Raw genomic sequence first — 15309 nt, forward strand, 5'->3', positions numbered from 1 at the left:
AAAACAGCACATAAGTATTTCTAAAAGCACCTTTTAAATTGCATTTTAAAAAGATATTTGGCAATTGATTTTTTTAATTCATTTGCCAATTGCTTTTCCTCATCCATTTGTCTGTGGCTTTTCTTTTTCCTTTTCCTTTTCTTTCTCCAATTGACAATAGAGTTAAAAAAATGCCATTGGACTGTTGACTCGTGGGATCTACCAATAAACTTTTGACTCAGTTATAAGACACGCCCTCTCTCCCACGTGCCACTCAAAGAGGATGTAAGACAGCTTGCCATTGGACGACGGTACATACAATTTACGTGATATTATTGGATCTGCGAATCCCACGCATAAGTAACGGATGCGAAGCATTTAAGAAGCTAATGGTGGCTCGATCACTGTTGCTGTGAAATGCAGAGCGCTACCCTACCTAAGCGTGCACAGTGATGTGTCCAGGATGGGAGCTGGTAATCCTGATGCTGTCAACAGAACCAGCCTCCCGACCCGTGCCCTGAACTGAAAGCATATGACGGAGGTGAGCAAGGGCAATGGCTCGAGTCGCTGGAGAAAGTTGATGGACTTTCCAGAACATATACTGAAGAAACACACATCCCCTTTCAATTATATCACATTCATTTTAAAAACACTGTATGGTCATCTTTAAATATTTTATTTTTATTAAAATAATTGACTGTATATGATCGAGAAAAGGCGGACTTTCGGAATGACAGTCAACTGAGGATACAGAGAAGGCAAGTAAGCAGACTTTTGTAGAATGTTTTGTATTGTGTATTTCGAAAGTGTCTCTTTCAAATGAAAATTAAAAATATATACACTACTGGTCAAACGTTTTGAAACACTTGACTGAAATGTTTCTCATGATCTTAAATCTTTTGATCTGAAGGCATATGCTTAAATGTTTGAAATTAGTTGTGTAGACAAAAATATAACTGTGCCACCATATTAATTTATTTCATTTCATTACAAAACTAAAATGTTATTTAAAAAAAAAAAAAAAAAAAAAAAAAAGTTTTGAAATTGATGACTTGGGCCAAATAATAAAGAAAAGCAGCCAATAAGTGCCCAACATAGATGGGAACTCCTTCAATACTGTTTAAAAAGCATCCCAGTGTGATACCTCAAGAAGTTGGTTGAGAAAATGTCAAGAGTACATTTCTGAAAATTCTAGGCAAAGGGTGAGTACTTTGAAGATGCTAAAATATAACACAGTTTTGATTTATTTTGGATTTTGTTTAGTCACAACATAATTCCCATAGTTCCATTTATGTTATTCCATAGTTTTAATGACTTTACTATTATTCTAAAATGTGAAGAAAAAAATAAAGAATAAGTGTTTCAAAACTTTTGACCGGTAGTGTATATATTTTCCACACCAACCTGCTGTGTAAATCTGTTTATAATGTCGCAAATAAAGTTTGTGCTTAATCTTTTGTTGTGCTTATCTTCATAAAGATGTTTATTGACTGACAGCTATACACACAGTAAATGTACACATTCTTTTATCACATTCCTCTTTTACAACTGTAGTCTGGGTCTTATGGATTTAACATTTTGAATTTGAATTTTGAATGAATTTACATTTTAATTGTACCTGAATCAATTATGTTATAGGCTAAATTTAATTGACACAGATAAATGGCAATTAACATGTCAAAGATGTCTGAGGTAAAATGTTCAAGATTTAGGCCAAACGTTTTCTGAGGAAAAAAAAAAAACAATAACCAACAAGTGTTTTACCCCTTCACTGCTAGAATTGTGTGAAATGAAACCATGTCACTTAACATAAGTTTTTTTTACCATAAAAAAAAAAAAAAAAAAAAAAAAGACCTTCTGGTAGTGTAAATGAAAGATAACACTTTATTAAAGGAATAGTTCACCCAAAAATGAAACTTTGCTTATAATTTACTCACCCTCAGGCCATCAAAGATGTATCTGAGTTTCTTTCTTCATCAAAACAGAATGTAAATTTTTTTTAGGATTTCATTTTAGGCCTCCTCCTTTAAACAATGCAAGTGAATGTACTTTTTTGACGGTCCAAAATGCATATTTAGTGTGCATAAAAATAATCCACACGACTCCAGTCGACAAATAAAGTTCTTCTGAATGCAAACGATCAATTATTTTGAGAAACAAAACGATACTTACATACTTTTTAACTACAAATGTTCACTTCCGTACATCTCTGTGACGTGCGCTCATGAGAGGGATGACGTAAGCTCGTTGGGTAAGGTCACGCGTCACATGGAGGAGGCAGGAAGTGCGTCATTGTTTACAATAGAAACTTGCACAGAGCACAGACCAAGCGCCGTTCACAAACCAAAACAATTTCAAAACAATATAAAATAAAAAATAATTTCCAAATAATAATAATTTTAAAAAAAAAATGACAAGCTTCCCGACTCCTCCTCCACGTGACCTTACCAACAAGCTTATGTCATCCCTCTCATGAGCGCACGTCGCAGAAATGTTCGGAAGCGAACATTTGTAGTTAAAAAGTATATAAAGTATTGCTTTGTTTCTCAAAATAATCAATCATTTGCGTTCAGAAGAAATGTATTTGTCGACTGGAGTCGTGGATTATTTTGATGCAACCTAAATATGCATTTTGGACCTTCAAAAAATGGAGGACATTCACTTGCATTGTTTAGAGGAGGCGGCCTGAAATGAAATCCTAAAAATCTTAAATTCTGTTTTGATGAAGAAAGAAGATCAGAGGGGGGCCTGGGTAGCTCAGTGGTAAAGATGCTGGCTACCACCCCTGGAGATCGCTAGTTCGAATCCCAGGGCATGCTGAGTGACTCCAGCCAGGTCTCCTAAACAACCAAACTGGCCCAATTGCTAGGGAGGGTAGAGTCACATGGGGTAACCTCGTGGTCGCTATAATGTGGTTCATTCTCGGTGGGGTGCATGGTGAGTTGAGCATGGATGCCACGGTGGATGGCATGAAGCCTCCACACGCACTATGTCTCCGTGGCAACGTGCTCAACAATCCACATGATAAGATGCACAGGTTGACGGTCTCAGACGCGGAGGCAGCTGGAATTCGTCCTCCACCACCCAGACTGAGGTGAATCACTACACGACCACGAGGACTTAAAAGCACATTGGGAATTGGGCATGACAAATTGGGAGAAAAAAAAGAACGAAAGAAACTCAGATACACCTTGGATGGCCTGAGGGTGAGTAAATTATCAGCAAATGTCCATTTTTGGGTGAACTATTCCTTTAAGCTTTATAAACAGAAACAGTTTAGCAAATTTCATTGTGTCCCAGTGTTTATGGTCAATGATCTCACAGTGCAGTGCACAGAAGTTCCAGTATATGGGCTTTGTTCACAAATATGGCAGAGAGAGCATCATACAGTAATGAAACTGGTTAATAGCAATTGCTTTAGTACAGGATCTGGTGGTATTCTTCTTCGGCTCGGTACCTCGAGCGGTGAAGTAGGGTGAGGCTAATTGCGGTTGTTGTGCATTTCAGTTCGGGACGCGGGTTGGCAGGCTGGTTATGTTGACAGCATCACGATTACCAGCTCCCATCCTGGACACGTATCACTGTGCACGCTCAGGTAGGGCCGCATTCAGCATTTCACAGGAACAGTGAATGAGCCACCATTAACTGATATGCTTTGCATCCTTGTCTTATGAGTGGGATTCACAGACCCAATAATATCACATAAACTGCTCATTCCATCATCCAATGACAGGCCATCTTACATCCTCTTTGAGTGGCACGTGGGAGAGAGGGCGTGTGTTATAATGGAGTCAAAAATTAATTGGTTGCTCCCACGAGTCAACAGTCCAATGGCATTTTTTTTAACTCAATTCTAAATTGGAGAAAAAAAAAACGAAAAAGAAAAGCCATAGGCAAATGGATGACTTAAAGCAATTGGCAAATGAATTAAGAAAAGCGACTGCCAAATACCTTTTTAAAATGCAATTTAAAAGTGTCTATTTGTTTGTCCATTTATAAATTGGTTTATTTATTCACATTTTTATTTTCAAATTAATAGATTGATAATTTATTACTTCATTCTTTTTTACCTGCCAATCCCGGACTTCAGCAGGTATGGATTGACAAATGGTAAAAGAAAAGAAAGTCAAACAATAAAGAAAAGTAATTGGTAAATGGATGAAGAAAAGCAATTGCCAAATGCTTTTTAAAACACAATTTAAAAGGTGCATTTAAAAATACTTATTAATGTGCTGTTTTATTGATAAAAGTACATTTTAAAACATGAATTAAATAAATACATTTAAATGTGTCTGTTTGTTTGTCCGTTTATAAATTGGTTTATTTATTCACATTTTTATTTTCAAATTAATAGATTAATTTATTCCTTCATTCTTTTTTAAATGGCACTCCTGGGATTCCATACCAGCTGTCTAAAATATAAGTTAGCCCTGTTAAGCTCCAACGTTATTTTTCAAAATATTCAGTATCAAAACCTATTATTAACTCATGCAATGCTCAGTGATTAAAGTTATATTATCATCATGATACTGTCCCTATCCCTTAATGATCATCTAAAATCTTGAACTTATTTCATAGTCATTCAAGATTAATTTTAACAAACATCTTCATGTCTGGCAAACTGCCGAGCTAAGGCACAGTATGTGGTCAGCACTCAATAGGATTATTATTGATTAGTAGTATTAATGACCAGTGGTAGGGGGTCTTTCATTGTTGAGCTCATTAAACCAAGAGCACTGGGTTCAGAACCTTTAAGTCAGATCTCTGACCCCCGAGGGAATTCAGGCCAGCTGATCTTTTATGACGCTACAGTGACACACACAAACAGACTGGGGTGCAGGTGTGTGTTTCATTGTGACCGAGGTCTTCCATGGTGACAGCTGAAGTCACTATGGAAACAAGCTGAGTGAAGCACCGCTATTAGTATGAATATGAGCAGATTGTAAACCACTATATGTAAGCACATATGAAAATACAAATAAACACATTTTCCACCATTTTACATCACAGATCTGCAAGGCATACAGATCTTTTGGCAAGTACACACAAACAGTATGGAAAAGAAAGGACACTGATTCTGACATTATACAGAAATCATCTCATTGATTGTCATCCTCACTGGCTATTAAACAACGTCTGTGCTGATGTTCATAATGCAAGTCTTCCTACAGAATAATTTGTATTTTTGAAAGTCCTGGTGAGTGTATAATGCATACAAAGCATACATCATTTTTGCGTCATGTGGTTTTATTGTAATTCTATACATGTACTGTATGAATTATTCAATTTAAGCATAGTAATGCATATCTGAATTATGATATATTTGAAATTACTTTTGGGGGGTACCACTGGTATTGCTTGCAAATTATGTGGCGTGTAAGAACCTATGGGAATGAGGACACTCATCCCAAGTACATCTCTTTATATGGATGTTTTCAAGTTACTCAAGGTAACAATGCATTACAGGTATGAGAGTATATTAATAGCCAAAATCCATAATTAATTTGCATGATTTCTGTAAAACAACAGAACAGCTCTTAATAGGATCATTCAACTCTCAATAAAAGGATCATTCTGCAATATAGTGAATCACTAACTTGAGATTAGTTTGAAGTTAGAATTTTCTTTTTGAACCTTCACAAAACGTGAACCAATTTAACAGGCATTCACTCCTGCGTACTTGACAGACAGCTAGAATACACAACACAGGCATAAACAATGGCTCTCCGCAGCGAGCGCTAATTACAGTACATTCAGGCCTAGATTTAAACAGAGCAGAATCTGGGAACCCTGCACAAACCCGTGCAGCCGCAGCTGAAACCTGCCTGTGACTATCTATCGCCTTATATTCAAACCGTGCCAATGCTAAAGCTATTTCGTGTTCGTGCGGCAGATTTAACGCCTCACTCCATGCAAACCGGCCAAGCGCGAGACGCACAGACTTGCCTTCTCTCGCGCTCGAGAGCGGCTGGTTAGTGGGGACAGGAGGCCGAAACCGGAGAGCGACTTACCGATGTGGTTATCCTCGATGTGCACGATGAGCTCGCCCAGGGACTCGAAGTGCAACCCGCATCCGCCAAACCGGCAGACGTTGGAGAAGAAGGAGGCAGCCGCGACGCCCGTCATGATGGATGTGTTGGCAGGGGGTCCGTGAGCTTGCAGACCGGCGGAGGCAGAGGCTGTGCGGGATGGGGGTGATCAAAAAGCAGGCAGCTTATAGAAGCAGCAGCGGTGGTGATTGCAGCTGGAGCTGTTTAGACGGCTGGCAGCCAATGGGAGGGGGATGGGAGCAAAGCAGCATGACGGAGGAGGAGGAGGGACCGGCGAAACAGACATGCTGCTGTTCACCTGAGCGGAGAGCTGGACGTGGAAATTGGAATGTTTTGAAAGGATTCATAGGACCTGTTATCTACCGTTTCATCAGTTATTTCCATGCATCTTTTGCTAGGCTTTTAGAAGGGCAAATTTAAAAGTCCTGTAAAATGTTAACCTATACTACTTCTAATTAAAGTCTTTTATTGTCTTAATGTTTTTGTTTATGAAAGTGTAAATATGTGCAGGAAAAATTATCATTACTGTGTAAAACGCTTCTGTTGGTACAACACACAAGAAAGATGGAGACAACATCTTTTGTGCAATGAACAGTATTGGGTGTAATCTGATTACAAAGTAGTTACTGTAATCAAATAATTTTGGGTATTAAAAGTGAAATTACATTTTATATTCTTGTAATCAGATTACAGTTACCGACTTTCAATATTATTTTTGTGGAATACCTTTTAAAACATAAATTATGTTAATATGTTTGCATTTCTGTGCCTGCTGAAGAGCATGCACTCCTTAAAGGGATAGTTCACCCAAAAATTAAAATTCTCTTATCATTTACCCATCCCAGATGTGTATGGCTTAAATATTTTAGAAACTTATCTCAGCTTTGTAGGTCCATAAAATGCAAGTGAATGTTGATCAGACCTTGTAGCTCCAAAATCACATAAAGGAAACATAAAAGTAGTCCAAATGACTCCAGTGTTTAAATCAATATATTCATTAGTTATATAATAGGTGTGGGTGAAAAACAGAATAATATTAAGTCCTTTTTACTCTAAATCTCCATTTTAACTTTAATTTTCAGATGTGAAAGTGAAACTAAACAGGCACCACATGTGACTTTTAGATGTAAAAGTGAAAGTGGACATTTAGAGTAAAAAAGTACTTCAATTTTGATCTGTTTCTCACCCACACCTATTATATCACTTCTGAAAATTTAACCACTGGAGTCTTATGGAGGATTACTTCTGTTTTTTTTTTTGTTTTTTTTTGTTTGTTTTTTTGTTGTTGTTGTTTTGTTTTTGTTTTTTTGTTTTTTGTTTGTTTTTCCTTCATGTTTTGGAGCTAAATGTCTGATTACCATTCACTTGCATTGTAAGGACCTACAGTGCTGAAATATTCTTCTAAAATCTTCATTTGTGTTCTGCAGAAGAAATAAAGTCATACACATCTGGGATGGCATGAGGGTGAGTAAATGATGAGAGCATTTTAATTTTTGGGTGAACTATCCCTTTAAGTCAATGTTACGGAGAAACTGGGTAATACAGACTTTTGAGGGAAAAAAAGGAATTTGTTGAGTGGAACATTCTACCAATGTATTTTAGAATGTAACTTAAGATTACTTTTTCAATTAAGTAATCAGAAACGTCAGTAATATTATTACAAGTTTCGATAAGTAATTAGTAATGTTGAGAATTACTATAATTCTCGACAACTTACTAATTTTACTTAACTAACTTACTTAACTTACTTAATGTAACCCCCCATCTTATTAGATCTCATTAATTTCATTAGATGAGAACACAAATCTAATAAGCTCTCAATAACTTAAAAATACTATCATGCAATCTGTAATAAAAACAAATATACTATTACCTTGTCAACATACATATTTGTAAGGGGATAATTACTGGTAATGTCAGTTTTGGGACATGGAGAAGGACTCAATAAGCAGCTGAAAAAGATAATCACAAAACAATACAGCAACAACCAGCCGAACATAGACAGGTATAAATAAACACAGAAGGTAAAGGAAAACAGGTGGGAGCAATTAACAAATGAGAGAGCAAACAAGGAAGGCATGTGACACAAATGAACTAATGAGCAAACTAATAACAAAGGTAAATGAGAAGGGCGGAGTAAACACAAGAAACAGTGAGCAAATGGGAAGCTTATAATTTTAAACACACAACATTTTTTAATGTTTTTGGGTACTGATTACAAATTACACACCTTAAATTGTAATTCTTTATGTAACCTTTCAGATTGTTACCATTGTAACCTTTCATTGTAACCTTTCAGATTACATATTTTAGGTAATCTAATCTATTTACTTTTGGATTACTTTTGTATAACCCATTTCATATTTTGATGAAAATCTAATAATTAATTTTAAATGTATTAAGAACCAATTAACATTCCTTTCATTAAACATAAGTAAACAGAAAATCAAACAGAAACTTGCAATTTGTCAGTTGCTGAGTAAAAAAAAGGTGCTTAAAGGGTCATAAAAATGTAGGTTACTCAAGATAAAAGACAATGAGGAAGTGCTTGTATTTTTAATTTTTAAAGAATACTTGTTATTTAGGAAATTAGGAATAGGGATTGGACTTTTATTTATCCAGCTTTGAAATTAATATTGAGAGAATGTCTCTAGATATGAGGTAGAGATGTATAATTTGTACATACACATGATTAATTAATGAGAAGGTGTGCCGCCTTAACCTAGTACAGCATCTTTTACTGCCATCCTGAAGCATGGACAGAAGTGCATTTGCATGGTACAAAAGAACATGTGCATGTGACCAACAACTCTAAAACATTTGTTAGCAAAAAATTTTTTGGAAGAGCAGTGGAAAGTGTTTGCCGGCCGGCAGTTGTCGTGGTGTTCAGGACATAGCACATTCCGGACATCCCTGGACAAACCTTCTGACATCTCAATCCTTGTAAGGCCACCAGAACTGGTCCTGGATAAGCGAGAGGGTCCTATTGGTCCCTGGGTGGCCAGTTCCCAAGGAGGTGTGTATGGAGTCGATGAGTGTCATGCGCAGGGAGGAGGGTACGTAGGTCTTATTAGTGGGGCATCCCGATGAAGCTGGTTCCGTGGCGGCAGCTTCGCTGATGCCTTCGTCCAGGGACCATTGGATGGTGCTAACAATGATGTGAGGTGGGGGAATGGTGTTGGGTCCCTCTGGACCCTCCTCGGCAGCGTAGAGACGGGAAAGGGCATCTGCCTTAGAATTCGATAGGAGATGGTAAAACTGAAGCGAGTGAAGAGGGCCCATCGTGCCTGGTGGGGATTGAGGTGATGAACCTCTTGAAGGTACTCGAGGTTCTTGTGGTCCGTCAGCACCAGGAAGGGATGTTGGGCCTCCTCTAGCCAATGCCACCACTCTTCCAGGGCCAGTTTGATGGCCAGTAGCTCCCGGTTTCCGATGTCATAGTTTTGCTCTGCCAGGGAGAGTTTCCTAGAGAGGGCGGCACATGGGTGAAGGTGGATCCCCCTGCTGCTGAGACAGGACAGCTCCTACGCCATTGGTTGAGGCGTCTACTTCAACAATAAATGGTTTATTAGGATCTGGGTGTACGAGGAGTAGAGCAGAGGTGAAGGCATCCTTTATGAGTTGAAGGCGTTTGAGGCTTTGGGGTTCCAAGAGAGAGATTTGGGTTTGGATCTGAGGAGTGAGGTCAGCAGAGATGTGAGGGAGCTGTAGTTCTTTATTAAACGGCGGTAGAAGTTGGCAAAACCAAGGAAGTGCTGGAGCTCTTTGATGGTGGTTGGAGTGGGCCAGGATTGTACCGCTGTTACCTTCCCCTCATTCATCCGAATGCCTTCCGGGCTGATGATGTAACCAAGGAACTGGAGGGATGTCTGATGGAAGGTACACTTCTCAGCCTTGAGGTACAAGTGGTATTCCCTCAGCTTTTCCAACACAAGCGCTACATGCTGACAATGGTCGGTCTCATTCCGGGAGTAGATCAGAATGTCGATGTAGATGAGGACGAATCGATGGAGATACTCACAGAACACCTCATTCATAAAGCCTTAGAACAAGGAGGGGGGCATTTACCAGGCCATACGGCATCACCTGGTACTCGTAGTGGCCGTTGGGAGTCATGAAGGCTGTCTTCCATTCATCCCCCCTCCCAATACGAATGAGGTTGTACACACTGCGAAGGTCCAGCTTGGTGAAACAGTGACTACTCTCAACAGTTCCAAGGCAGCTGGAATGAGGGGAAGTGGATACCAGAACTTGACTGTGATCCTGTTGAGGGAGTGGTAGTCGAGACAGGGCCGCAAACCTCCATCCTTCTTGGCCACGAAGAAGAAACTCGAAGCAGCAGGGGAAGTAGAGGGCCGGATGTATCCTTGACAGAGGGCCTCTTCGATGTAATCCTCCATGGCCTTCTGCTCAGGAATTGAAAGAGGGTAAATTTTGCCACGGGGCACTGGCTCACCAGGGATGAGGTCTATTGCACAGTCCCATGGTCGATGTGGAGGTAGCTGAGAAGCACGTAAGGGACAGAAGATGTCCTGGAAGCGGGAATAGCAGGAAGGGATCTCCACAGGGGTGGAACTGGCCGGACTCTCTATGGTGGTTGAGTTGAGGAAGAGATCTCCTGACGGAAAATTTGGGTTTGGGAGTGAGACGGTTTGGGAAACAGGTAGGAAAACACTGGGAACCCCACTTCAGGACGTCACCGGTAGACCAGGAGATGACAGGGGAATGTTGTATGAGCCAAGGACAACCCAGTACAATGTCAATAGTGGAACTCTCCAGAACCAGAAGGGAAATTTCCTCGCTGTGCACCATCCCACCTGGAGTTTGACTGGACCCACGCTATGACATATGATGCCTTTTCCTAAGGGCTTGCCGATTATGGAGTGAATTTGGAGCTTGGGATCACATGGTCACTTTTGGAGTTGGAGTTGATGGCAGAGCGCGTCCGAGATGAAGTTGCTGGCTGAGCCAGAGTCGAGGAGTGCAGGTACTGAAAGAGAACCATAGGCAGTAAGCATTACACTGGTTAACAAGGGAGAGGTACAAATCCTTGGAGTGTTTGTGACTCATCAGTGGACATTGAGGACGAATGGGACACACAGAGATTACGTGTCCCTTACCGCCACAGTACAGGTGCAGACCATGGTTCAGCCGGCGTTGGCGCTCTGCCGAGGTCAGTCGAAAAGCATCCATCTGCATGGGCTTGCTGTTAGGTTCTGGAGAGTGGTAAATGGACCTTTGTGGAGGGAAAGGTGGAGACTGCAAGGCGGGCAACTCATCGAGGCAGTTCTTAATGCAGTTTGCCACTCGGTTGGAGAGTTGGATGAAGCACTCAAGCCCTATGGTGTCGTCGCAGGTTCACTGCAACTGCTAGATGCTGCCAGAGTGCGGAACTTAAGGGCATAATCATTGATGGAGCTCTGACCCTGACGAAGATTATGAAGCTGTTCTGCAGCTGGAGTGTCACCCTCAGGACGTCCAAACACTTCCTTAAAGTGCTGGGTGAAGCTATCCAGTGATTGTGTTACCGGACTATTCTAAACCCAAAGTGAATGGGCCCATTGTCATGCTTCTCCGGACAGCAAGGAGATGATGTAGGCAACCTTCGCCTGCTCTGTGGGGAATCGATGCGGCTGCATCTCAAGGGCGAGCGAACACTGGAGCAGAAAGCCGGCGCAGCTCTCCGCCGATCCAGAGTAGGGCGCTGGATTGACCATGGGACTGGCGGAATAGACTGGAGAAGAAATTGTGGAAGTGCCGGGTGATGTTGGAGGTGCTGAGGGGTTAGCCGCTAGCGTGAGTGCTTGCCGGAGAGCGTCAACCAGCTCCTGGAGGGGATTCAGACCTGCCAGGTTCATGGCTTTAGTTGGTCTGGTCTTCTGTTAGGAATACCCAGACTCGATGATGATGTTGAACCCAAACAGGTGTTTGAGACACAAAAACAAACACAAACAAAGACAAGTGAGATATTTCATTTCAGGGCAGACGTGAAGATCGTTAACATGTAGTAGGCTGGTGCTGACTCTGGAGGTGACTTTCTTAAGGTGGTGAATACACAACAATGGTGCTTATGTTGAGGAGATGGATAAACAGCTTGCTGGAGAAGAGGTGGAGAGGAACCGAGGAGCAGACATATGGAAACACAGGTATGTGAGTCTGTATTCCAGGTTGAGACCAGACACTGAATGAATGGAGAGCGAGGTTTAAATAGATGTGCTGATTGATGCGGAGATTGGAGGCAGGTGTGGGTGATCAGTATTCAGGAGAGTGAGAAGGTTGAGTGAAAGTGGCAGGCAGGTCAGATGCAGATTTTTGTAAATGCAACCATCTGCCTCACCCAAGATAGACCCAAGCTAGGTAGACCCAATGCCAGATGCCAGAAAATGTGAGGACATACCAGGCCAAACCAATTGACTGAACAAAACTGATGTCATAAAGTACAAGTTTTATGTTATCCCAGATTCCAGAGTATCATCCTTATCTTTTTGTATGCAATGAATTCAGAGACCTATCAAGACCAAAGTATTACAAAGTATTACATGTGCAAAATTACAAACAAATGTGTGACCTGCTCACAAGCATGGATTCACACACATACACACACAAACATTCATTTACATGTAAATGACTCCACATATAGGAACGATATCAGTGTCAAAGGTTCATTTGTTATTTATTTATGATCTTGTCTACATGTTGTCAATTATTGACAAACGGTCATCACGTGTTTTCTTTAAATAGCAGAATGGGATGAATTTGAACTTGTGAATTATTTCATGGGAGAAATGTGGATGATGTCATATGAGACCAGTGGGTGCATGCCCTCTGGTGCAGTGTCTGTGTGAGTGAATGAGTCATGTTTAAAGACGTAGGAGTCAACTAAGGCTGGGGCTTGATGTGACATCATTACCACTTCCTGTTTTTTGGTGTTGCTGAGGAAACAGCTACTAGCATTCTAAGCTAGAGCAGACTAATGAATCACTCCCCTTCTCTCTCTCTCTCTCTCTCTCTCTCTCACTCTCTCTTTCAATCTTATTTCCACTTGTTCTGTTTTTCTTTTGGTCTAATCCTAAAACTTACCACAAAAGGACCACGATGTTCTGAAACATAAGATACACCCCTCACAGCAGGTTTTAGGAGAATGTATTGGCAAAAATCTAAATGCTAGAGGATTCTTTAGTTAGAACAACTTGGTTGGTTGGTGAAAAAAAAAATCACTGACTGACAATAATTATCCATATTTTTATCCTAACTTCAATGCAAATTTGGTTATTTTGATAAGAAAAATCAAGAGTTCTAAATTGAAGTGAGGGCATAAAAATAAAAATGCGACTATATGGAAACATGCCTGGTCAGCACATACATTATCTCTCCAACTTCATATCTTGTAAAATAATCATTTAAAAAAAAAAACTAATCTGGTGAAATACATATAAACACAAATTTTAAAGGTGCACTCAGTACTTTTTTGTGTGTGTTGTTTTGGACTTACACTGACACCTAGGGGCCTGGATGCAGCATCATTCAAAATCAATAGTTTTCAGTTTGAGATGCCATTGTTGAAATTCACTATTCACAGTCAGTCATGATTAATTTAATCCATGAGTTAAAGTGTTCAAAATCAGGACGGTTACTGAGATTAAGCGAGTAGATTTCGGCTGGTCATATGATCATGACATGGCAGCCCCAAAGTGTGGACCCTCTCCATGTAGAATAAAACAGCTTTTATAAGGTTACTGATATGACTGTAGTGTTCATCTCATGTGAGTGAACATGATTTTATACATATATTTCAAAATTATAATTTATTTTATTAGGAGAAAACTTTTTTAAAGAAGAAAAAAATTAATGAGTGTACCTTTAATCTGGTGAATAAATAGACTATAATAATAATCTATATATAATGATAATCTGGTGAAATAATAGGCTATAGTGATTTGGCAAAAACTTAAATACAGAGCAATGTAACAGAGCCAAGTAATTTCAAATTAAAAGTCACAAAATTAGTAAGTGTTTTCCAGACTTTATATTTAAAAGTCCTGCGTTAAAGGAATATTCTGGGTTCAGTACAAGTTAAACTCAATCGACAGTGTTTGTAGCATAATATTGATTGCCACAAAAATTTATTTCAACTCGTCCCTCCTTTTCTTTAAAAAAAGCACAAATCTGGGTTACAGTGAGGCACTTCCAATGGAAGTGAATGGGAGCCAATTTTTGAATGTTAAAATACTCACTGTTTCAGAAGTATAGCCACAAGACATAAACAATATGCATGTAAACATGATTTTAGTGTGAAAAGATTGCTTACTAACGTTTTCTGTGCAAAGTTATGGCCAATTTTACATTGTTACCATGACGATGTAATGTCAACAAACCCTAAAACAATTTAAACAATTTTACAGCTCAAATAATACACGAGTTTTAACAGAAGTGGTGGTGGCGTAGTGGGCTAAAGCACATAACTGGTAATAAGAAGGTTCTTGGTTCAATCCCCACCACCATTGTGTCTTTGAGCAAGGCACTTAACTCCAGGTTGCTCCAGGGAAACCTGTAATGAGTACACTGTAAGTCACTTTGGATAAAAGCATCTGCCAAATGCATAAATGTAAGTGCTTTTATAAAATTATAAGCTTCACATCTGTGTATAAACCCTCCAAAAATTGGCCACATTCACTTCCATTGTAAGTGCCTCACAGTAACCTCGATTTTTGCTCTTTTTAAAGAAAAGGAGGGACGAGTCGAAATAAATTTTTGTGGTAATCAACATTAGGTCTATGCCACAAATGCTGTTGACTGAGCTTAATTTATATTGAACCTGGAACTTTCCTTTAAGCACCAAATCTTCATTTTTTGTGGTTATTATTGGGATTTTGGTTGCACAAACCGCATCTGGGATTTTGCTCATTTTGGATTCTTGTAGCCTCTCAGTGCCTGCCATAGTAAGGAAAGACTAAGAAAATTGTATAAATAATAATAATAATAAGAAGAAGAAGAAGAAGAATAAACAAATCACCCAATTAAATGGTTATTGGCCTTTTCCATCACCTTAGTTATCAGTATCGGCAAAATCCACTTATCGGTCAACCTCTAATGGATAGTGGCACAATTATTTGAGTATGCAGCTTTCAGCCGACCATTTTACTTGTAGCATACAACAGACACAGACTACATGAATCCTAAACGACATCAGCAATGCCCTTGATTCTGCATTTTGACTGTTTGTGTCATTATGTTTATCTTGTTGTTGAACAACTTATACTCGCATCAAGACAAGAGCTAA

General features: G+C 39.6%; 2 protein-coding genes across 3 annotated transcripts in view; both read right to left on the minus strand.

The window, feature by feature from the left end:
- The window catches only part of jazf1a (JAZF zinc finger 1a), a 29714-nt gene extending 22994 nt beyond the window's left edge, over window positions 1-6720 (minus strand). The window contains exon 1 of the mRNA XM_051664754.1: window positions 5991-6720. Within this exon, the coding sequence (XP_051520714.1) occupies window positions 5991-6105 (115 nt within the window). The 5' untranslated portion in view covers window positions 6106-6720. The remainder of the gene's footprint in view (window positions 1-5990) is intronic.
- The window catches only part of aste1b (asteroid homolog 1b), a 311837-nt gene that overhangs the window by 183481 nt on the left and 113047 nt on the right, over window positions 1-15309 (minus strand). The window lies entirely within an intron of this gene.

The sequence above is a fragment of the Myxocyprinus asiaticus genome, chromosome 30 (assembly GCF_019703515.2).
Source record: "Myxocyprinus asiaticus isolate MX2 ecotype Aquarium Trade chromosome 30, UBuf_Myxa_2, whole genome shotgun sequence".
Taxonomy (NCBI): Eukaryota; Metazoa; Chordata; class Actinopteri; order Cypriniformes; family Catostomidae; genus Myxocyprinus; species Myxocyprinus asiaticus.